Source organism: Pseudophryne corroboree, chromosome 1 (assembly GCF_028390025.1).
Source record: "Pseudophryne corroboree isolate aPseCor3 chromosome 1, aPseCor3.hap2, whole genome shotgun sequence".
Taxonomy (NCBI): domain Eukaryota; kingdom Metazoa; phylum Chordata; class Amphibia; order Anura; family Myobatrachidae; genus Pseudophryne; species Pseudophryne corroboree.
The window spans coordinates 364,646,027-364,671,943 of record NC_086444.1 but is presented as its reverse complement, the minus strand read 5'-3'; the positions used below and the strand labels follow the sequence as shown (position 1 = coordinate 364,671,943).

The following is a 25,917-nucleotide window of genomic DNA, read 5'->3' as shown; positions in this document are numbered from 1 at the left end:
ACTTTATAGGCTTTAATACATTTTCTAATTTCTTTTGGTGCCAAAGCTTGTTATAAGAATGATTATTATTGACATGTGCATAAGGTCTTACTTGTATGTAAGGCTTGCCTTGTCCCAGCGTCCTCCAGAAAGCACAAAACGTTTTTGTCTATTTCGTCCATTTGGTGAATCAGCCGGCGCAGGGATATCAGGTACTCCACAGCGAGGAGGGTTCCATGAATTGCGAGATCTGAGCAGCCCATTTGTATTTGGGTGACGTGTCCATGGTCGTGACTTCAAGGATGGATGCTTCTGGTCCTAAAGGTAACAATAAATTAGTAAACTTTTACTATCCCACCCTTTTATCTCATTGTGGCTTTAGACATTCATGGACCCCATTCAAGAACTTCATGCTAGTACATAATTTCATTCTTGGATAGACTAGTTAGTATGACCTGACACAAACCATTCAACAATTGAAAGATACTGAATTTAAGTAAACCTGTGCATCAACATTTTGTGGCATACAGGTATAATAATAATAATAATAATAATAATAATTTTATTTATATAGCGCTCTTTCTCCAACAGGACTCAAGGCGCTTTACAGATATCAAAAACAGTGCACATGATACAGAGGATTTGAGTAATACAACAATAGACAAGCAACACAGACATAAAAGAAAACCTTAAGCACACAGAAAGCATAATGCAGGATTGGTGTAGGCATTTTGGGTAATAACTTCCAAGGGTTGTGTATTCCACCCTCACAAGGTACCAGGTGCGGCAGCCATCTTGGGCGCTCAGCATAGGATTACCCAGGGTGGAATAGTCCACCCCTAGAAGAGATGACACAAAATGGGGGTGATTTCAGAGTCCTACAGTTCAGAGTAGGGTTCCATCAAAACCACAAGGCCTATGTATTTTTCATCCCATCCACAAGTGTACCATATGGGGCAGCCATGTTGGGGGCACTTTGAAGGTTACACTGTGGGAGGTGAGCCATAAAAGGGCCAAGTTCATATATGGGAAGACTGATGCTTATGTAGTAGTATGATGATGTACCCTGCATGTAGGGCACAATGGAAAGGTGTGCAATCAGTGGGGGTAAACATTACAGGAAAAACACATGGTGGGGTGGAAGTGAGCAATGAAGAGAAGAAAAAAAAAAAAGACACAATAGCAGGTAACTAGTGGCAGAAGTAGGATTGGGATAACATTTTGATCAGACCTTAGTACGGGTGGGTAGGAGAATGTGGGGGGCATACTCCGAAGCAATGGAGATGTCCCTGCTGAGCCTGGTTCTGGTGCTGTGCCCCCACAGTTCCCTGTTCATCTTGATGGTTAGGCCCAGGGGCAGACTTGATGTTCTCAGCCAGAGAGGTGGTAAGCCTGGTCTTGGTGTTCTCATGTTTGAGGTGAGGAGAGGCCACATAAAGTTCCAGTGTTTTTTTAGTGATGTGCACCGGAAATTTTTCGGGTTTTGTGTTTTGGTTTTGGATTCGGTTCCGCGGCCGTGTTTTGGATTCGGACGCGTTTTGGCAAAACCTCCCTGAAATTTTTTTGGCGGATTCGGGTGTGTTTTGGATTCGGGTGTTTTTTTACAAAAAACCCTCAAAAACAGCTTAAATCATAGAATTTGGGGGTCATTTTGATCCCATAGTATTATTAACCTCAATAACCATAATTTCCACTCATTTTCAGTCTATTCTGAACACCTCACACCTCACAATATTAGTTTTAGTCCTAAAATTTGCACCGAGGTTGCTGGATGGCTAAGCTAAGCGACACAAGTGGCCGACACAAACACCTGGCCCATCTAGGAGTGGCACTGCAGTGTCAGACAGGATGGCACTTCAAAAAAATTGTCCCCAAACAGCACATGATGCAAAGAAAAAAAAGAGGCGCACCAAGGTCGCTGTGTGACTAAGCAAAGCGACACAAGTGGCCGACACAAACACCTGGCCCATCTAGGAGTGGCACTGCGGTGTCAGGCAGGATGGCACTTCAAAAAAATTGTCCCCAAACAGCACATGATGCAAAGAAAAATGAAAGAAAAAAGAGGTGCAAGATGGAATTGTCCTTGGGCCCTCCCACCCACCCTTATGTTGTATAAACAGGACATGCACACTTTAACGAACCCATCATTTCAGCGACAGGATCTGCCACACGACTGTGACTGAAATGACTGGTTGGTTTGGGCCCCCACCAAAAAAGAAGCAATCAATATCTCCTTGCACAAACTGGCTTTACAGAGGCAAGATGTCCACCTCATCATCATCCTCTGATTCCTCACCCCTTTCACTGTGTACATCCCCCTCCTCACAGATTATTAATTCGTCCCCACTGGAATCCATCTCCGATCCCTGTGTACTTTCTGGAGGCAATTGCTGGTGAATGTCTCCACGGAGGAATTGATTATAATTAATTTTGATGAACATCATCTTCTCCACATTTTCTGGAAGTAACCTCGTACGCCGATTGCTGACAAGGTGAGCGGCTGCACTAAACACTCTTTCGGAGTACACACTGGAGGGAGGGCAACTTAGGTAGAATAAAGCCAGTTTGTGCAAGGGCCTCCAAATTGCCTCTTTTTCCTGCCAGTATACGTACGGACTGTCTGACGTGCCTACTTGGATGCGGTCACTCATATAATCCTCCACCATTCTTTCAATGGTGACAGAATCATATGCAGTGACAGTAGACGACATGTCAGTAATCGTTGCCAGGTCCTTCAGTCCGGACCAGATGTCAGCACTCGCTCCAGACTGTCCTGCATCACCACCAGCGGGTGGGCTCGGAATTCTTAGCCTTTTCCTCGCACCCCCAGTTGCGGGAGAATGTGAAGGAGGAGCTGTTGACGGGTCACGTTCCGCTTGACTTGACAATTTTCTCACCAGCAGGTCTTTGAACCTCTGCAGACTTGTGTCTGCCGGAAAGAGAGATACAACGTAGGTTTTAAATCTAGGATCGAGCACGGTGGCCAAAATGTAGTGCTCTGATTTCAACAGATTGACCACCCATGAATCCTGGTTAAGCGAATTAAGGGCTCCATCCACAAGTCCCACATGCCTAGCGGAATCGCTCTGTTTTTGCTCCTCCTTCAATGTCTCCAGCTTCTTCTGCAAAAGCCTGATGAGGGGAATGACCTGACTCAGGCTGGCAGTGTCTGAACTGACTTCACGTGTGGCAAGTTCAAAGGGTTGCAGAACCTTGCACAACGTTGAAATCATTCTCCACTGCGCTTGAGTCAGGTGCATTCCCCCTCCTTTGCCTATATCGTGGGCAGATGTATAGGCTTGAATGGCCTTTTGCTGCTCCTCCATCCTCTGAAGCATATAGAGGGTTGAATTCCACCTCGTTACCACATCTTGCTTCAGATGATGGCAGGGCAGGTTCAGGACTGTTTGCTGGTACTCCAGTCTTCGGCACGCGGTGGCTGAATGCCGAAAGTGGCCCGCAATTCTTCGGGCCACCGACAGCATCTCTTGCACGCCCCTGTCGTTTGTTAAATAATTCTGCACCACCAAATTCAATGTATGTGCAAAACATGGGACGTGCTGGAATTAGCCCAGATGTAATGCACGCACAATATTGGTGGCGTTGTCCGATGTCACAAATCCCCAGGAGAGTCCAATTGGGGTAAGCCATTCTGCAATGATGTTCCTCAGTTTCCGTAAGAGGTTGTCAGCTGTGTGCCTCTTATGGAAAGCGGTGATACAAAGCGTAGCCTGCCTAGGAACGAGTTGGCGTTTGCGAGATGTTGCTACTGGTGCCGCCGCTGCTGTTCTTGCTGCGGGAGGCAATACATCTACCCAGTGGGCTGTCACAGTCATATAGTCCTGAGTCTGCCCTGCTCCACTTGTCCACTTGTCCGTGGTTAAGTGGACATTGGGTACAACTGAATTTTTTAGGACACTGGTGACTCTTTTTCTGACGTCTGTGTACATTTTCGGTATCGCCTGCCTAGAGAAATGGAACCTAGATGGTATTTGGTACCGGGGACACAGTACCTCAAACAAGTCTCTAGTTGCCTGTGAATTAACGGTGGATACTGGAACCACGTTTCTCACCACCCAGGCTGACAAGACCTGAGTTATCCGCTTTGCAGCAGGATGACTGCTGTGATATTTCATCTTCCTCGCAAAGGACTGTTGGACAGTCAATTGCTTACTGGAAGTAGTACAAGTGGTCTTCCGACTTCCCCTCTGGGATGACGATCGACTCCCAGCAGCAACAACAGCAGCGCCAGCAGCAGTAGGCGTTACACTCAAGGATGCATCGGAGGAATCCCAGGCAGGAGAGGACTCGTCAGACTTGACAGTGACATGGCCTGCAGGACTATTGGCTTTCCTGTGTAAGGTGGAAATTGACACTGAGGGAGTTGGTGGTGTGGTTTGCAGGAGCTTGGTTACAAGAGGAAGGGATTTAGTGGTCAGTGGACTGCTTCCGCTGTCATCCAAAGTTTTTGAACTTGTCACTGACTTCTGATGAATGCGGACCAGGTGACGTATAAGGGAGGATGTTCCTAGGTGGTTAACGTCCTTACCCCTACTTATTACAGCTTGACAAAGGCAACACACGGCTTGACACCTGTTGTCCGCATTTGTGTTGAAATAATTCTACACATAAGAGGTGATTTTTTTTGTATTTTGACCAGGCATGTCAATGGCCATATTCGTCCCACGGACAACAGGTGTTTTCCCGGGTGCCTGACTTAAACAAACCACCTCACCATCAGAATCCTCCTTGTCAATTTCCTCCCCAGCGCCAGCAACACCCATATCCTCATCCTGGTGTACTTCAACAGTGACATCTTCAATTGACTATCAGGAACTAGACTGCGGGTGCTCCTTCCAGCACTTGCAGGGGGCGTGCAAATGGTGGAAGGCGCAAGCTCTTCCCGTCCAGTGTTGGGAAGGTCAGGCATCGCAACCGACACAATTGGACTCTCCTTGGGGATTTGTGATTTAGAAGAACGCACAGTTCTTTGCTGTGCTTTTGCCAGCTTAAGTCTTTTCATTTTTCTAGCGAGAGGATGAGTGCTTCCATCCTCATGTGAATCTGAACCACTAGCCATGAACATAGGCCAGGGCCTCAGCCGTTCCTTGCCACTCCGTGTCGTAAATGGCATATTGGCAAGTTTACGCTTCTCATCAGACGCTTTCAATTTAGATTTTTGGGTCATTTTACTGAACTTTTGTTTTTTGGATTTTACATGCTCTCTACTATGACATTGGGCATCGGCCTTGGCAGACGACGTTGATGGCATTTCATCATCTCGGCCATGACTAGTGGCAGCAGCTTCAGCACGAGGTGGAAGTGGATCTTGATCTTTCCCTATTTTAACCTCCACATTTTTGTTCTCCATTTTTTAATGTGTGGAATTATATGCCAGTATCAATAGCAATGGCCTACTACTATATATACTGCGCACAACTGAAATGCACCACAGGTTTGGATGGATAGTATACTTGACGACACAGAGGTAGGTAGAGCAGTGGCCTTCCGTACCGTACTGCTATATATACTGGTGGTCATTGTCAGCAAACTGCAAAACTAAAATGCACCACAGGTATAGAATCTAGATGGATAGTATACTTGACTACACAGAGGTAGGTAGAGCAGTGGCCTTCCGTACCGTACTGCTATATATACTGGTGGTCACTGTCAGCAAACTGCAAAACTAAAATGCACCACAGGTATAGAATCTAGATGGATAGTATACTTGACGACACAGAGGTAGGTAGAGCAGTGGCCTTCCGTACCGTACTGCTATATATACTGGTGGTCACTGTCAGCAAACTGCAAAACTAAAATGCACCACAGGTATAGAATCTAGATGGATAGTATACTTGACTACACAGAGGTAGGTAGAGCAGTGGCCTTCTGTACCGTACTGCTATATATACTGGTGGTCACTGTCAGCAAACTGCAAAACTAAAATGCACCACAGGTATAGAATCTAGATGGATAGTATACTTGACGACACAGAGGTAGGTAGAGCAGTGGCCTTCCGTACCGTACTGCTATATATACTGGTGGTCACTGTCAGCAAAACTCTGCACTGTACTCCTCCTATATAATACTGGTGGTCCCCAGTCCCCACAATAAAGCAGTGTGAGCACAGATATATGCAGCACACTGAGCACAGATATGGAGTGTTTTTCAGGCAGACAACGTATACTGGTGGTCACTGTCAGCAAAACTCTGCACTGTACTCCTCCTATATAATACTGGTGGTCCCCACCCCCACAATAAAGCAGTGTGAGCACAGATATATGCAGCACACTGAGCACAGATATGGAGTGATTTTCAGGCAGACAACGTATACTGGTGGTCACTGTCAGCAAAACTCTGCACTGTACTCCTCCTATATAATACAGCTGCTCCCCAGTCCCCACAATTAAGCAGTGTGAGCACAAATATTTTTGCATCAAGAATTCAAGATTAATAAACGGAGAGGACGCCAGCCACGTCTTCTCCCTAACATTTCCAATGCACGAGTGAAAATGGCGGCGACGCGCGGCTGCTTATATAGAATCCGAATCTCGCGAGAATCCGACAGCGGGATGATGACATTCGGGCGCGCTCGGGTTAACCGAGCCATACGGGAGAATCCGAGTATGCCTCGGACCCGTGTAAAATGGGTGAACTTCGGGGGGGTTCGGTTTCCGAGGAACCGAACCCGCTCATCACTAGTTGTAATGCAGTCCTTCTGTTAATTTGTAAGTTTGTTTACCTTCTGTTTTCCTTCGGTTTAACACAGGTATAACACTGCTGTTGTTTTGAGCTGCCACTTGATAACTAGCCACTTCATATACTAGTCACTGCAGCGTCCTATGCTATACTGAGTAAATTAGTCTACAAACACAGGTCCTTTCTGATTACAACCCCCTCCCCCACACAGCAACCCTCCGACCAAAAGGTGTTAATCAACTACCAAATGTGAGGTTTGTAAACCCCAGTCAATCACTATCAGTTTTTGCACACTACAGATATTAATCCACTTATAACAATTTTCTAAACATGCAATGTTATGTGCAATGGTCTGCAATAATTACCAAGTAGATCTTTACTAAAAAAGGAGCAATGGTCTGCAATAATTACCAAGTAGGTCTTTACTAAAAAAGGAGCAATGGTCTGCAATAATTACCAAGTAGATCTTTACTAAAAAAAGGAGCAATGGTCTGCAATAATGACCAAGTAGATCTTTACTAAAAAAGGAGCAATGGTCTGCAATAATTACCAAGTAGATCTTTACTAAAAAAGGAGCAATGGTCTGCAATAATTACCAAGTAGATCTTTACTAAAAAAGGAGCAATGGTCTGCAATAATTACCAAGTAGATCTTTACTAAAAAAGGAGCAATGGTCTGCAATAATTACCAAGTAGATTTTTACTAAAAAAAGGAGCAATGGTCTGCAATAATTACCTGTTGACGAGAAGGAGAGACAGGAGTCAATTTTGAATATCAGTTGAAGATGTAGCTAATGACACACAGGTATAACACTGCTGTTGTTTTGAGCTGCCACTTGATAACTAGCCACTTCATATACTAGTCACTGCAGCGTCCTAATAGGCCTGGCGTCCTATGCTATACTGAGTAAATGAGTCTACAAACACATGTCCTTTCTGATTACAACCCCCTCCCCCACACAGCAACCCTCCCACCAAAAGGTGTTAATCAACTACCAAATGTGAGGTTTGTAAACCCCAGTCAATCACTATCAGTTTTTGCACACTACAGATATTAATCCACTTATAACAATTTTCTAAACATGCAATGTTATGTGCAATGGTCTGCAATAATTACCAAGTAGATCTTTACTAAAAAAGGAGCAATGGTCTGCAATAATTACCAAGTAGATCTTTACTAAAAAAGGAGCAATGGTCTGCAATAATTACCAAGTAGATCATTACTAAAAAAGGAGCAATGGTCTGCAATAATTACCAAGTAGATCTTTACTAAAAAAGGAGCAATGGTCTGCAATAATTACCTGTTGACGAGAAGGAGAGACAGGAGTCAATTTTGAATATCAGTTGAAGATGTAGCTAATGACACACAGGTATAACACTGCTGTTGTTTTGAGCTGCCACTTGATAACTAGCCACTTCATATACTAGTCACTGCAGCGTCCTAATAGGCCTGGCGTCCTATGCTATACTGAGTAAATGAGTCTACAAACACATGTCCTTTCTGATTACAACCCCCTACCCCACACAGCAACCCTCCCACCAAAAGGTGTTAATCAACTACCAAATGTGAGGTTTGTAAACCCCAGTCAATCACTATCAGTTTTTGCACACTACAGATATAAATCCACTTATAACAATTTTCTAAACATGCAATGTTATGTGCAATGGTCTGCAATAATTACCAAGTAGATCTTTACTAAAAAAGGAGCAATGGTCTGCAATAATTACCAAGTAGATCTTTACTAAAAAAGGAGCAATGGTCTGCAATAATTACCAAGTAGATCATTACTAAAAAAGGAGCAATGGTCTGCAATAATTACCAAGTAGATCTTTACTAAAAAAGGAGCAATGGTCTGCAATAATTACCTGTTGACGAGAAGGAGAGACAGGAGTCAATTTTGAATATCAGTTGAAGATGTAGCTAATGACACACAGGTATAACAGTGCTGTTGTTTTGAGCTGCCACTTGATAACTAGCCACTTCATATACTAGTCACTGCAGCGTCCTAATAGGCCTGGCGTCCTATGCGGTATGGCTATTAAATAACAAGACTGGTGCTATAATTTATGTTTAATTATATTAAGTACATTTAACTCCATTCCCCTTCTATGTACTCCCCTTCTGCATCCATACACCATTCTTATTTTCTATTGGTCAAAGTTGTGCTGTAGCTCATTAGCTGTCAGCTGTCTCAACAGCTCCATTGTTTCTTATTCACCTCAGTAACTGATTCAAAATGTGTTCCCTTGACTACAGATTTGACTTCAGGGAAAAGAATGACGTCACACGGTGCTAGGTCTGGTGAGTATGGAGGTATTCTAGCACTGCAATTTGTTTCTCAGCCAAACACTGCTTCACAGATAGAGCTGTATGGACTGGTGCATTGTCCTGATGGAGGTGAAATCATTTTCCCACAACTGTGGCCTTTTTCTTCTGATTCTTTCCCAAAAAGAAACTAGAATATTTTTGTACTAATGTTGATTCACAGGTAATAACTTTTCTTTGTGCTTGGCAGTGAGAGGCTTTGGAACCATCTTAGCACAAACTTTTGTCCTGTTAACATCTTGTCACAAAACTTACCTAACATATTCTGTATCGATGTTTACCATTTCTGCTATCATTCGGATGCTGAGTCGACGGTCAATTCGAACACTTTACTCAATTTTTCCATGTATTGTTTGGTTTTGATGTGCAAGGCCTTCCAATACGTTTATCATCTTTGACATCCTCACGACCATCACTAAATCTTTTGTGCCACTCAAACACATGTGCACATGACATACAACCTGCCCTGTAAGCCTCGATTAGCATACGTAAAGATTCAGTGTTTTACATTTTTAAGTTAACACGTTGCTCTACTTTTGAACTAAGCATTCTTATGAGGCACGGGAAATATGCAACTTCTTAGAACACTGTGTAACAGCAAACTATCTGTGTGAGAGGGGTGAAACTTGCAAAACTGTTTTGGGATAGTCCAAGGTCAATGCTTCTCCACTCCCATTTAACTGATGCAGTATGGTTTATTTTTTACAAGTACAGTCTCATTATTTATAGCCACACTTTGTGAATCAAAACATGAATGAAAACATTATGACCACTCAAATATGAAGTGAATGACGTTGACAATATCGAAACAACAGCTTCTGTCTAGGGATACAATAACCGTGAAGCCTCAAATAGGTTTTTGTATAGTGAATTTATTGAATGCAGGAGATATTTTTGAGAGTGACAATGAGAAGAGCTAAATTGCTGTGGCAAGAAGACTGGGTCAGAACATTTCTAAAATGGCTAGGTTTGTGGGGTGACAACCATGGCGACTACCTATTGAAAGTGATCTGAGAAGATAAAAATCACAAGTCAGCAACAGGTGTTGGGCAGCCAAGACTCCTCCATGCAAGAGGTCAACAAAGGATATCCCATCTGGTATGGACCAACAGAAGGGATACTGTAGCACAAATCACAGAAAATGTTGAGGATGGTAACGCGAGTAGTGTGTCAAGACACACCATTCATCAAACCCTGTTGCAATTGGGGCTGTATAGCCACAAGCTAGTCAGAGTGATCATGTTAACCCCTTTCCACCATCAAAAGCGGTTACAATGGGCATATGAGGGTTAGGACTGGATCTTGGGTCAACGGAAACAGGTTGCCCGGTCTGATGAATCCCATTTTCTGTTGCATCATGTGGATGACGATTACCTAGGAAAGAGATGGCACAGGATGCATTGTGGGAATAAAACAAGTCTGTAAAGGAAGTGTGATGCTTTGGGTAATGTTCTAAAAGGATACCCTGGGTCCAGTCATGCATTTGGATGTTAATTTGATGCACACATGTACACCCTTGAACGGCAATGGAAGTAGCCTCTTTCAACAAGATTATGCGCTCAGCTACTTGCATTTGTAGCAGCTGCACTGATTGTTTTAAAATGGTTTGAGGAGCACGATAAAGAGTTCAAGGTTTTGCCCTGGCCTCCACTTTCCCCAGATCTCAATTCAGTAGAGCATCTGTGGTGGCTCCACCTCCACTTAACTTACAAAAGTTAAAGGATCTACTGATAATGTCCTGGCATGAAATACCACAGGCAGGGGCAGATTTGGATGGAAAAACAGCCTGGGGAGCAGCTCTAATGGGGGTGGGGTCTGTTGAGGAGGGTGGGTTCCATCCTCATAGGGCCTGATTCTGAGTTAGATGCAGTTGCAGCCTTCCTTGCATCTTTAGCTGCAGTTGCATTTTATTTTAATGCCACAACAAACCATTCCCCTGGTGTACATCTGTGCATCTGAATGTGCAAGGATTGTGAAGTCCATTTTCAGTGTCTACAGATGTTGCAATCATGCTTTGTATGTCTTTAGATGCCACCATCAGTTGCACCATTGAAACGTGCACAATACCTATACTAGAAAACGACAGGAAAAGAAACCTAGGCGCTAATTTTGTGGAAATTGTCAATATATTTTTATAGATGTATATATATATATATATATATATATATATATATATATATATACACATCTAAGTTATTCACAACTCTGTTTCTTCCGTTCGCTGCTGTAAACAAACTTCTGTATGTTTGTATCTAAGTATAGAAGGAAAGAAAAATACAGCTGCGCCCGGGATTAACAGAGGAGATGATGAATCTTAGTTGAACAATTAATTACGTATGAGAATGCAAGCCACCGAGTGTCAATAATCAATTAAACCAATCAATATTGCACATAAATGTTTTAATATATAAATGAAAGAATAAAAATATATTTGAAATTAACTGTGCACAGTATACAATTTATATTGCTAAAAAGGAAAAAAGAATATAACATAAAAATGTGTCCAAATATGAACACTAGCACTGTAGCATATCACAGCTGATTGAACATCTCCTTTGAGATACACTGTTGCGTAATTAGTATAAACAGTAGCTAAAATAACCAGTCTCTGGAATCCACATAAATATATAATAATCGCTTTTTGTAGATCCCTCTGTTGTTCAGGTCCGTAACAATATAACTTTTATGTGACAAATAGCAGTTCATGCAATTGTGTACAGAAAACTGTAAGGTGCTTGTTTTATAGAGCAGGTACGTGTGGCGTCCCACCGTGATGTTACCTGGTCTAATTGTAGGATGAGAACCAATATTGGACTGAGCTCACCTCATGCGGCTTCTGGATTAATTGGCAATGTAGAGACCGCTGACCCTTGGTTGATAACAGGCCGAAAACGTGCAGGTGGTTAGTGCCAGACTGCGCTGGCTGCGGTGATCCCCTCGTAGTGCTCTCACCAACAAACCCGTCCTGCAGCAGAGGGGAGCTGAGCCGGGACTGTGTCTCCTCACAGAGACCTGCCGGGTCAGTTGGGATATTGTGACCAGTATGCTGCAGCGGAGGCCGGCTGGCTGCGGTGATCCCCTCTTAGTGCTCTCACCAATAAGCCCGTCCTGCAGCGAAGGGGAGCCAAGCCGGGACTGTGTGTCCTCACAGAGACCTGCCGGGTCAATTGAGATATTTGTGACCAGTATGCTGCTGCAGAGGCCGGCTGGCCGCGTCCCGTATGCACCGAGCGGTACTGGCGTAATTGTTTAGACCTCTGGGTATCTGACCAGAGGGATTGCATATAGCAAGTGTTCCAGGTGGGAACAATAGGGAGGAGTCCTAACGCGTTTCGTCACGCCCACGTGACTTTCTCAAAGTCAACAGAGGGATCTACAAAAAGCCATTATTATATATTTATGTGGATTCCAGAGACTGGTTATTTTAGCTACTGTTTATACTAATTACGCAACAGTGTATCTCAAAGGAGATGTTCAATCAGCTGTGATATGCTACAGTGCTAGTGTTCATATTTGGACACATTTTTATGTTATATTCTTTTTTCCTTTTTAGCAATATAAATTGTATACTGTGCACAGTTAATTTTAAATATATTTTTATTCTTTCATTTATATATTAAAACATTTATGTGCAATATTGATTGGTTTAATTGATTATTGACACTCGGTGGCTTGCATTCTCATGCGTAATTAATTGTTCAACTAAGATTCATCATCTCCTCTGTTAATCCCGGGCGCAGCTGTATTTTTCTTTCCTTCAATACCTATACTAGGTGCAGATCATCCATCTGAGTATGACCTCCAATGTAACCAGTGCAACATTTCTATATGCAACCACTGTCAGCAACATGTCCATGCTAAGTTACATCTGAGTCTGATTAGCCAACCCCCTGTGACTGCCCAACAAATACCTAATACACTGTTTGGTGCGTGCATCTGAATCTGTACTGCAACTCTTTACAAATACATTTGCCCCCACATACAAAAAAATACACATTGCCCACCACATGAAAAAAATACACACTGGTCCTCACAAGAAAAAATAAATAAAACACATTGGCACCCACAGGAAAACATAAAACAGATTGGTCCCAAAAAGGAAATAAATAAAACACATTAGCCCTTGCAGGAAAAATTGAAACACATTGGCCCCTACAAGAAAAAAACAGTGCCCCCACAGGAAAACAACAAACACATTGGCCATCACAAGAAAAAAATAAAACACATTGGTCCCCTGAAGAATAAAATAAAACATATTAGCTCCTACAGGAAAAAATACAACACTTTGGCCCCCACAGGACAATAATAAAACACATTAGCCCCAGCAGGAAAAAAATAAAACACATTGGCCCCAACAGGACACACTGGACCCAAAAGAAAAAAAAACACTTTGTTCCCCACGGTTAAAAACATATATAATGGCCCCAGTCCAACACAGAATACTGACCTGTCTGCAGTACTTGTTGATATGCATTGCTCTGTCCTAGAGAGCATTGTGTATTCAACAGTTAAACTTCTGGCACAAGAGCTGTCAGGAGCTGTAGTTTGTTGTGATCACTGGGGTGCCCCAGCTGGTAATAGTACCAGTGTATGTACCTTGAGTTTGGGGAGGGGGGGGGGGGAGCAGTGTCTAGGGGGCCAGTAAGTAGGGTGTCCCTTGGGCTGGACAGTAGTTTAGGTCTATGGGCCCGGGTTGGGCAAGTAGTGTACAGAGGCTGGCTGGCAATTTTCAGTCCCGGGGGCAGATACAATCGAGTGGCCCGGATTTTCTATCAGTGCATGCAATATATTTGTAGGCAGCATCGAAATAAAAACACATATTAATCCTGATGAAAAGTTTCAGTACACTGAAATGTTGCTCTTTTTGTTATGTTTACCATATAATGGGCCTGATTCTGACTCAGATGCAGACACGGCTGTCCTTGAGTCTTCTGCCGCAGTCATGTCTGCGACTTTAAACTATATACACTACAAAGACCTTCCTTAGTGTACAACCCGTGTCTATTATTATTATTTTTATTATTATTACATTTTATTTATAAGGCGCCACAAGTGTTTCGCAGCGCCGTACAAAGGACAGTACAGGGAGACAAACTTAGCATTACAGTAAATAACAAAAATAGAGTACAGGTAACAAGGAGCACCACACATTATCAAGACATAATACAGCTAAGATGTAAGTATTGAGGAAGTGATCATCGTACTACTAGGGTCTGGTGGCCATAGATGGAGATGAGCCTTTACCAGCAGGAGAAAAAGCGGTAAAGATGGTCACTGAGTAGGGGAGAGCTGCGAGTGAAATGTGTCGAGAAGAGGGCTTAGATAACAACAGGAAAGAGGGCCCTGCTCTGAAGAGCTAACAATCTAGTGGGAAGAGGCGACAGATAGATGACATGAGGTGCAAGCAAGCGGGAGGTAGCCTGATGGCAGTATGCAAGCAAAGCTGAGATGTTCAAGGCATGAGGCAGGGGGATGGAGGAGCGGCCTCAGGACTAGGTTATGCATCGGGATGGTATGCTTTGATGAATAGTTGGCTTTTTAGTGCCCGTTTGAAGCTTTGCAAGGTAGGGGAGAGTCTAATGGAGCAGGGGAGTGCGTTCCACTGAAGGGGTGCAGCACGGGCATAGTCTTGAACTCGAGCATGGGAAACAGTGACCAAGGCGGTAGAGAAGCGATGGTCATTGGTCGGCCGTAGGGGGCGGGAGGGAGTGTGAAGGAAGAGGAGACTGGAGATGTAAGGAGCAGTGGAATTAGAGTTGGCCTTGTATGTGAGGGTGAGGAGTTTGAAGAGGATTCTGTAGGGGAATGGGAGCCAGTGTAGATTTTGTCGAAGGGGAGCGGCGGTAGAGGAAGATAAGCCTAGCTGCGGAGTTCAGGACAGATTGGAGGGGAGCAAGATGGGAGCAAGTGTGGCCAGTGAGGAGAACATTGCAGTAGTCGAGTCGTGAGATGACCAGTGAGTGGATGATAAGTTTAGTTGCACTCTGGGAAAGAAATGGCCTGATACGAGAAATGTTGCGTAGCTGGAACTGACAGAATTGTGCCAGAGCTTGGATGTGGGGTGCAAAGGAGAGGGAGGAGTCAAGAGTGACGCCCAAGCAGCGGAGTTGGGGAACGGGGGAGATGGTGGTGTTGTCAACAGTGATAGAGATATTGGTAGGGGGTGTTACTCTGGAGGATGGGGGAAAGATAATGAGTTCAGTTATGAATGTGTAATATGAATTTGTAATACCTCAGACACCCACTGTTAGTGTCTTTAGACGCTCAAATACAGCTTGGTGTGTCTTCAGACGTGCCATACAATAGGTCGCACACTAAAACTTGCACCAGCCCTATGGCATGTACAGATTATCTGTCTGACCATGACCTCCCATGTGAATGAACCTGTGTCTCAGTACACAACCACCATCAGTGACACACACCATGCATTTGATTACCCACTGTCCTGTTATCTTCCTGTTGCTGCCCAGGAAGGCCCCATATATTTCCAATACAATTCTGCTAACATGCATCTAAATCTCAAAATCATTGCTTCAAGAAAAACATTGCTTCACTGTATTCAACATCGCTGCCACGTCCGACCCAGAATCAGGCTCTATGTGTCCCTATTTTGAGTACCGCCTAATATAGAAAACATGTGTCAATCCGCCACCTCAGGACTTACTTATTGGGAGGGTTCCTGGGAAGCGATATTTATTGAATTAACAAAAAATATAGAGATGCGCTATGCAGTCCACAGATCAAGCCAAGGCTCAATATCATTGAACCACTTTCTTTAAAACGCACTCAAGTCCATTAATAAGAACTACTGCTCCCCTGTACACCTATCCTGGAATCCCACGGATCTATGGATCTGTAGAAAGAGAGACAAGGGGCACCTCCATAGTGCATAAAAGTTTTAATATTGAAAACGGTTGAAATAACAACAGGTACTAGATGTGACTTGTACCAATAAAATGATCACCGTGGACTGGTTACTACATAGTTTTATAAAATCACATTACCAGGCACATTCCATCTCCGCAAGCAGGCTGTCAGTTGGGAAAGCGCATACGCTGCTGGCGCACTTAGATACCTCAGCATGCCGGTCCACGTTGAACACCGCTATGGTCTTTGAGTGCCCTGAGACAAACTACGCCAGCAAGGCCCCGTCCCAAGAGTTTTGTCACAGGCCGGCCTTACTGACGCCTCCACATCCTTTTATATGGTATTATCTACCTTTTCACTGCCAAACATTATTTTGTCATACATGAACATATGTATATATACTGTATCCAGGCATGGCACTCCAGGATGATATGAAAAGGTGTATTCAGTTTGCAAAAATAATTGTCAACATTTCTGGGCTGTGCAGGGCCCCGTCTTCAGGAAGTATACATAATAAAGAAGTAATAGGAGCTTTCATCCTGTCACCTTCTCCCCTGTCACCCTATATATATATAATATGCCACACTATTATATTCCCCCTTTTGTGGTGGCATGGACCACCACCCTAGTGGGAATAATGGGTGGCGGTCGGCGCGCCAGCATTTTGACTGCTATCGGGATTCCAGCGTCAGTATTTCGACCGCTGGGATCCCGACTGTCGGGAACTTAACTGCATCCCGATAGGAGACGGGAGGGGCCAGCCAGAAGAGGAGGTCAGCTCATTTGTTGCTGGTCTCAGAGGAGGGGCCAGCCACTGTATAGTATTGGCACAGACACAGTAGCTTGCTGTGTCTGGCCAGATGGCTCCGCCCCCCAAAACTCTGTCTTCTCCGGCCATGCCGACGCTGTGTGTGTGTGTGTTATGATCAGAGTGGCCCGGGAGCTCCCTCTGAAAGTCTCTCGGCTGCAATCTGTGCGCATGCGCACAGCACTTGGGGCCCCAAATGGCTTTATTTTGCTGGCCTGGGGGGCAGTTTGCACTCTGCCCAATCCACCACTGGTAGTGTTTGTCCCTAAGGAAAGGTGTATGATATTTGGCCAGGTAGTGAATGTCCCTGAGCTGAGGGGAGGGGGGTACTGTATGTGTAGGGAACTGGGTGTAGGGTGGGGACTAGGGAGTGTATGCCCTTGGGGCCGGGGGGAAAGGGGGTACTGTATGTTTAGGGGGTAGGGTGAGAAGTGTATGTCCCTGGTGCCAGGGGGTAGTTTAGGTGTATGGGGCTGGGTAGTGTATGTCTACTCTGCAGCCAGTCACATGCATCCAGTGTCATCAGTGATACTCTGCATCCAGTGGCATACAGGGAGCATTGATACTCTACCCGCTACAGCATGTGAGCAACATCGCCTAGTGTGTCCCCCTCTTGGCTCGGGACACCTGACGTGGGCATACACACAGTGCGATATTGCTAGCGATATCGCACAGTGACGTCATGCCACAGCTGGGCCATCCATGCAGATTTGAGTGATGAGTCCAAATTGAGCTGCCTGGCAAGGCGACAGCGAGCCTCGTTAATGAGGCCGTGCATCATTCATTGTTTACTGCGTACACACTGGCCAATATAGTAAACGATAACGATCAGGAAGGGTCAAAATGAGTGACAACGTTTACTATATCGACTAGTGTGTATGGGCCTTTACTCTTCACGGAGATGGGTAATACTCTGCAGGGAAAGTGGTAATATTGTGCAGGGAGAGGGGGTATGGGGGAAGTGATACCCTGCAGCAGAGCTGCCATCAGAAATGATGGGGCCCGGGGCTGACAAAATAGACAGGGCCCCTCCCTCCCCCAAAAAAAAGATTCTGCCACACTGCTCCACCCTTATGTGATGTCATACACTGTGACGTTACATATAGGTGGAGTGTTGCGGACCTACAGGAACAGTTTACAGAGATCTGATGCGCAGAGAAGGTTTGTTTTAAGAAGTTCTCCCTGCACATCAGCCTGCTGTTGATTTACTGGCTGGTGCATCTCTGCAGGTATTGGCGGTAGGAGCCAGGGGTGGGCCCCCACTGTCTGTAAGGGCCCGGGACACCAGTCCCCACAGTCCCCCTGTGATGGCTGCCCTGCCCTGCAGGAAGAGGGGATACAAGGGGAGTGACACACTGCAGGGAGAGAGGATACAAGGGGAGCAATGCTCTGCAGGGAGTGGAGTGACACTCTGAAGGGACAGGGGATACAGGGGGGAGTGATACTCTGCAGGGAAAGGGGACACAGGGGGGAATGATACTCTGCTGTGAGAGGGAATACAGGGAGTGCAACACTCTGCAGGGAGGCGGGATACGGGGGAGCGATACTCTACAGGGAGAGGGGGTAGCAGTTGATTTGCTGATGGACACAATCCTGACACCCATTGACCAACAGTCACAATACAGACACGTCAAAATACTGACATTCATTATGCCGACATGTTCAAAATGCAGTCAGAATATCGACATGTCAAATGCCGCCATGCAATTTTTTAAGGAATTTTTTGCGCAAAAACAGACTTACTCATACATTACCATCCCAGTGGACCTGGATGGGGGAATCTAATAGTGGGCCGAGCACAGAGAGACACTGTGCCTGAAGCACGCGAGCCATGCGAGGGAACGCGGTACACTCATATGGTGTCCATGTCGACCTATGTCGACATTGACACAAACCCCCCCCAGAAAATTCATGTCGTATGCTGACATGTTGGCATTTCAAATGTCGGTATTCTGTCTATGTCGCCATTTTCAACATGTCGGCATAACGAATGTTGGTGTGTGTGACTATGATATTGCAGTATTGATTGATTGCTCTTTTTTCAATTTAAAAATACACCCGGGCGGGGCGGGGGTGTGATTAAATTGAAGTGGGAGGGGGGGGGTGCAGGGGGGGGTGCGAGTGATGGGGCAGGGCGAGGTAATCGCCAGCTCCAGGTATTCGCCAGCTCCAGGTGATCGTCAGCCCCAAGTGGGATCGGGGGGGGGGGGGGAGGTGCAGGGGAGGCGAGTGATGGGGCAGGGCGAGGTAATCGCTAGCCCGAGGCCCCAGGTAATCGTAGCCCCAGGTAATCGCCAGCCCCAGCATTGATTCCCGGCCGACACAAATCAACATGAGCCATTTTACAGCTAACCACGCCCCCCGGTCAAGAGGTGTCCGGGGGGTGGGCTAAACTCCATAATGGAGTATGCTGATTCCCGGCCGCCGTGCACACTGCACGGCTGTCCCCGGGGTATCAATCAGTAGTATGCCCAGAAATCTTCTAGGGTTGCCAGCGCTGGCTACCGCAGAAGATTTCCGGGCATACCACTAAAGGGGTTAATATTCTTAATACAATACATCTTAGTTTATTTTATGGTACTGTGCCATGATACTCATGATTCATGATATGTCTGAATCCCTTTTTCTCTTTTTCTCTTTACTTTGCTCATGTATTTATTCACAGATAACAGTGTGTTCCATCATATTATCATTTGGGAATGTTTTATTGTTTACATTATTTATTTGTTGTTTCTGTTTAGTGTGGCTCTTCTGCATAATTTTTCAGGACAGTCCAAATTGAGCTGCATGCACGGCGGACAGCGAGGGTCATTAACGACCTGCAGGGCCGCGCATCGCTCGTCATCGCCGGCATATGCACTTGCCGAGAAAGTAAACAACGTTGCTCAGGAAGGGTGAAAATGAGCAGCGTTGTTTACTTTCTCGGCAGGTGTCTATGCACCTGTAATTTGTGTTACATTATCTAAAACAATAAACAGATTTGAAAATTAAATAAATAGTTATTAAAATAAAATAAAATTAGGACAAATGTTGAGACAAAGGCCCTCATTCCGAGTTGTTCGCTCGTTCTTTTTCATCGCATCGCAGTGAAAATCCGCTTAGTACGCATGCGCAAAGTTCGCACTGCGACTGCGCCAAGTAACTTTACTATGAAGAAAGTATTTTTACTCACGGCTTTTTCTTCGCTCCGGCGATCGTAATGTGATTGACAGGAAATGGGTGTTACTGGGCGGAAACACGGCGTTTCAGGGGCGTGTGGCTGAAAACGCTACCGTTTCCGGAAAAAACGCAGGAGTGGCCGGGGAAACGGTGGGAGTGCCTGGGCGAACGCTGGGTGTGTTTGTGACGTCAACCAGGAACGACAAGCACTGAAATGATCGCACAGGCAGAGTAAGTCTGGAGCTACTCTGAAACTGCTAAGTAGTTAGTAATCGCATTATTGCGAATACATCGGTCGCAATTTTAAGAAGCTAAGATTCACTCCCAGTAGGCGGCGGCTTAGCGTGTGTAACTCTGCTAAATTCGCCTTGCGACCGATCAACTCGGAATGAGGGCCAAGGTTACAAGATTTAGGCACTTAGGGGAGGGTTAGAGTTAAACTGCAGAAGGGGATTGTTAGGGTTAGACACCAGGGGGAAGGTTGGGTTAGGATTTGGGTTAAAATAAGAAAAAAGTGTCAACCTTTTGACCCTGTTGACTAAAGCCCATGTCAACCATTTAACTGTCAACCTTTTGACTGTGTTGGACTTTTGACCTTGTCAACCTATTGACTACCAACCATTTGTTGTCAACCTACTGACTATCAGTATCTATATACTGTTAATCAGTATGCTATCCTAATGTTTGATGTTGTCATCTAAATATTCCGACCAGGCAAAATTTTGAAAAGTCTTAAAGTTGTCAGAACAGATAAGTAAGAGGGAAGCCACCACTGAAGAGTGATAGAATGTGAGATAAAGAGGGAAAAAAACAATTTATAGAGCAGGGGAACTGATCCACACAGTTGCAGACCAAGTGTCTGCCACAACGTTGAAATGCCCACCCATGATAATGTTACTATGGTCCTTTTAGGCTAACAGTTAAGAAATGGGGGCCTAAGTGTTTGCGAGTGTATAACTGACTTGAAATATATCAATCACCAATATATCTACTGTTGAGAGTGACTTGTTGATACATTATGGTGTAGGGGAGATGAAAGCAGAAGAGAATGGCCACATTTTGAGCATTGGATTAATAAGGGGCAGATATACTATACAAGTATCAATCCAAAAGGATTGGAAAGTTGAAGTGATTCAATGAGTCTCCTGTAGGAATATAACATCCGTCTGGAAATGCTTAACATGCACAACCACAAGCCGATTGTGGCCACTAACATTCCAGGAGACAACCTTCAACTGTACTGAATGGCTATCAGAAGCAAAAATAATGAACTAAAAGAACGTCATGGCTTACACAAAATTCCAGCAAAGGCCAAAGATCCTGCAGATAGTCGTAAAAGTAAAAATAGAGAAAAATGAAAAATAAAGGAAATGCAATAAATTTAGAGTAAATATCACTATGCCTCCAAAGCGGGATATATGAAAAATTAGATCCATGGGGATTCAAGCCAGCTAAATTCAAACCCCATAATCCCCAGGAGAGACTCAGACAACAAAAACAACCGTAGAAGTAACAATGATAGAGAATAAATGGTAAATGTAGCATTACCTAGATTAACAAAACATAAAACAATTACATTGAAAATAGAAAAAAAGATTATTTTGCTTCAAACCAACATTTTCATATATTTTTTGTAAATACAGTATATTAAATTGAGACAGAGAGAGAGGGAAATGCTCCATATGGACATGCTGTCCATATGGAACAGCATGAGCCAAAAACACATACAATGAAAATAAATAGAACAAAAATAGGATAAATCCAAGAAAATTTAACACCAATATTATAAAGGAAAATGGAAGGGGATTGTCAGAAAGACTGATACAGGAAAAAGAAAGGAAAAACAGTGGGTAACAAACCTCCAATAATATTTTTTTTTTTTAGATAAAGTACAGAAGGAAAGAATAGACAGGGAAGTCCTACATTAGGGAGAAGGAGGAGGTGATCTACAAGACATAAAATGTTGCTTAGCCATGAAGGGGTCATCAGAAAATAAGGTCTGACCATTGTCTACCACTCTTAATTTGGCCAGGTATAACAGGGCAAATCGTTTGTTGTATTGGCGGGGGTGTTGACAAACCTTGGAGAATTTCTGCAACACTAAGAAGAGTTTGTTTCTTAACTTTGTAATCTAAAAAAATGGTTATAACTGTGCGTGGTTTCGTTTTGTTTGCCTCTCTCTCTGGGCCAAGGAGGTGTGCCCTATCAATATGAGGAGCATTTCCCTCTCTCTGGGTCTAGGTTGTGTGCCTGCTTGATTTGAGGAGCATTTCCCTCTCTCTCTGGGCCTAGGAATTGTGCCCACTCGATTTGAGGAGCATTTACCTCTCTCTCTGGGCCTAGGTGGTTTTCCCACCTGATTTGAGAAGCAGAGAGAGTGTCTGGAATGCCCAATGCTAATGGTAGGGATTTGTGTAAAAATCCATTAGGGACACCTATGAAATGCAGGTTGTTCTTGTGTTGACGAGTCTCTAAGTCGTCCATCAATTTCTCTTTATGCTGCATCCAACGGATAGTAACATTCTCAAATATTTTATTCACAATGGGCATAAAATAACTGGAAATTTGTCTTACAGAATCTGCTAGAGAAGATGGAATAGAGCTTAGAGGGAGAGGGAGTAGTCTCGGCTATATCCTGAGATGAATGAGTAGGGGAGCGGAGAGTGGATTTGGTAGCAGCAGACTAAGGATTTAGTTTAGTCATTTTGGAGGCTGCAGAGGACAGAGATGGCTTGATTAGGAATTTGTCCATATAACTCAAAAGCCGGGCAATAGCCAAAGGTCTGGATTGAAAATCACCTTGTTGATGGGAGCGGTCTTAAAAAAATTAAGGGTTTAAAATAGTCAGAATTCCACAAACAATCTCTTGGGGAAGAACAATGGGAGCACAAATGACACAATGATAACAGAATATAAAAGAGAGGATAGTAAAAATGTGAATGTTCCTACAGTATTATTAACCTCAATAACATTCAATTCCACTTATTTCCAGCCTATTCTGAACACCTCACAGTTCACAATATTGCTTTTATTCAGTTTAGGCCAAAAGGTGACGTTCACCAACAGTGTCGCACAATACATGCATGAGTAGGAAATAATAAACTGCGGTCTGGCGGGCAGTGTCACAGTACTTATCAAAATAAAATAAATATTGTATGGTACATCACAAATCAAAAATATATATATTTTTTATAATTATAATTTTAGGCTTTTTGTTTTTAGCTTTTATTTTAATTTTACACTGGGGCGGAGCCCCTGCATGGATGGACAGATCACCGCTTTCAGATACAGCAGACAGAGCACCCCATTTTCAGATACAGCAGACATAGCACACCTAGACTGATACAGCAGACTTAGCACCCCTGGACTGGTACAGCAGACAGGGCACCCCTGGACTGATATGGCAGACAGGGCACCCCTGGACTGACACGGCAGACAGAGAATCCCTGGACTGATACAGCAGACAGAGCACCCCTGGACTGATACAGCAGACAGAGCACCCCTTTCAGATACAGCAGACAGCGCACCCACGCCTGGACTGATACAGCAGACAGAGCACCCCTCCTGGACTGATACAGCAAACAGAGCACCTCTTTCAGATACAGCAGACAGAGCACCCTTTTCAGATACAGCAGACAGAGCACCTCTTTCAGATACAGCAGACAGAGCACCCCTTTCAGATACAGCAGACAGAGCACCCCTTTCAAATACAGCAGACAGAGCACCCGCCCCATGCCAGACAACACAGTACTGAGATGGACACGTCCGTCCAGAACACTCTCCAAAGCTGGAGTGAAGATGGCGCAGATGCATGGAGACTTATATAGAATCCAAAACCCCCAAGAAGCCGACAGCGGGAAAATGACGTTCGGCCTCACTTTGGGATCCGAGTAAGACAGGAAGTCCTCAGCCGGACTCGGATCCTGGTTCGGATCTCAATGTTCTGGTGGGTTCAGTTCTCCGAGAACTGAACCCGCTCATCTCTAAACCAGTGGCCACCGAAACACTGTGTGGGATAAGGGAAAGTTAACTAAAAAATATCTAGACAATATCGTGGAGCACATGGGCAAGATGGAGACCTCAGCAGAACAGCCAGAGACAAAGCCCAGACAATGCACTGAAGCATGGGAGAGACTGGGATATAAAACACAGATGAACCAGTCCAGGAACAGAAGGCTAGGAGTAAATTAAGAATGTTAACAAGAACCTTGTCATCAGTCTGGTCAAGGAAACACTATCAGTTGTACAATAGTACAGTGGGGTTGGAGTCCACAGCAGTCACAGATACTAATGGAGAAGGGTCAAAGGAACCCTTAAGAGTCTGGCAGGCAGAAGGAACTGAAGACTAGTCCTAGATGACAAAGACACAAAGCTCCCTCAGGGTTAGCAACAGGGAAAGGTGTACTGCAAAGAACTGGCCAGCACCACCAGGAAGAAGATTACATTTTTTTGTATTCATCCACTGTATTCATTGCATTCCATTCATTGTATTCACCCACTGCTTGCTTTCTTGCATGTGTAAAGTGCTTTGAGTCCTTCTGAAGAATAGATTTATACAAATAAATATTATTATTATTATTATTATTACTACAGCAGCAGCATATGCTGAAGCTGATGAGGCTTAGGGATGTGTACAGTTTGCATACAGATATATTAGTCTGTGCTCTTTTGTTTAGAGAACATTTTGCCAACAGTTCTGCATCTTCCGCTGTATTTGTATACTGTGCTTTCCGAAGAAGTATAACATATAAATAGAACTGGGATGCTTACAGTGTTAATTCATCCTCTTCGTGGTGTGTTTGTGGCATTATAAGGGAGAATTCTGGAAAGATCAAAAATGATGGGGAGAATTTTTGTACAGAAACATGCAAACTGCTGAGCCCAAATGCTGAAAGAGATGAATATTCCAAGGAACATTTTTCTAAATTTTGATGTTTCCAGATGTTGGTTTCAATTGATGACATTTATGAAAACTGTTGTATGTAGGGTTGCTTAATCAGCTATACAAATTTGGTCACATTCAAAATATGTAAACTGTAGGTCAGTTTCACATTTTGCTAAATGCAAAGCTGCCTCTAGTACAGTGGCGGAACTTGTGAGCAGTAGGCCCAGGCGCGAAAATATAATTTGGGTCCCCCTACTCCACCCCAACCCAAGTTCGCAATATGCCACACAGTAGTGGGTGACAAGCTGAGGCAGAGGGTGACACCGTATGGTAGGGGGAGGTAGAGGATGACAACGGAAGGCAAGTGAAGGCAAAGGGTGACAGCAGAATGCAAGGGGAGGCAGAGGGTAACGGGGAGGCAGTGAGTGACAGAGGGAGTCAGTGGGAGGCGTGCCCGGACCGCTGGGGAGGCAGCCCGTGGCAGCTGTGTGATGTCGCACGCAGCCGCTGCGACCCGAGCAGGAGCTGCACTGGTGGGGAGCTACTGTACCAGTACAAAAGCATCGTCGCTGTGCGATGCTTTTGTACTTGTGCAACGGGGCAGGGCCTGACATGAGGGGTGGACTAGCCCTGTGCCCCCCGCGTGTCAGGGAAGCTGATCGTAGATGTGCTAAATTTAGCACATCTACGATCAGGTCTGAATCACCCCCAATGTCTCCCTACCATGGTAACCAATGCAGCATTACTTCTTGTTAGCAGCAAGTTCTGAGGTGTGTATGTCAGTCTTTCCCTAGAAGCATCATGCAGATACAGTACCCCCCAATTTTTTAAGGAGCGTATAATCTCTGTGCAAGTGTGCGATCCTATTTGCACGCCGAGCTGCTAAATTCACTTTGTGCAGTCTCTGCGCAGCCCAGGATTTACTCCTCTAGGGTGATAGAATCAGGCTGATCGGGGCCGGAGCTGACGTCACACACCCACCCTGAAAACGCTTTGTCACGCCTGCGTTTTTCTGAACACTCCCAGTAAACGGTCAGTTACCAACCACAAACGGATTCCTCCTGTCAATCACCTTGCGAATGCACGTGCGATTAGAATTTTCGCACCATCCTGTCGCTGGCTGGCGATGCATGCGCAGTTAGTACCCGATCGCCCGCTGTGCGAAAACGCACAGCAGTGATCAGATCTGAATGAC

General features: G+C 44.6%; 1 protein-coding gene across 3 annotated transcripts in view; it reads right to left on the bottom strand.

Moving 5' to 3' along the window:
- Window positions 1-25,917, bottom strand: part of MMP11 (matrix metallopeptidase 11) — a 134,025-nt gene that overhangs the window by 86,409 nt on the left and 21,699 nt on the right. For all 3 annotated transcript variants that reach the window (XM_063912984.1, XM_063912985.1, XM_063912986.1), the window contains exon 4: window positions 92-297. In XM_063912984.1, the coding sequence (XP_063769054.1) occupies window positions 92-297 (206 nt within the window). The remainder of the gene's footprint in view (window positions 1-91; window positions 298-25,917) is intronic.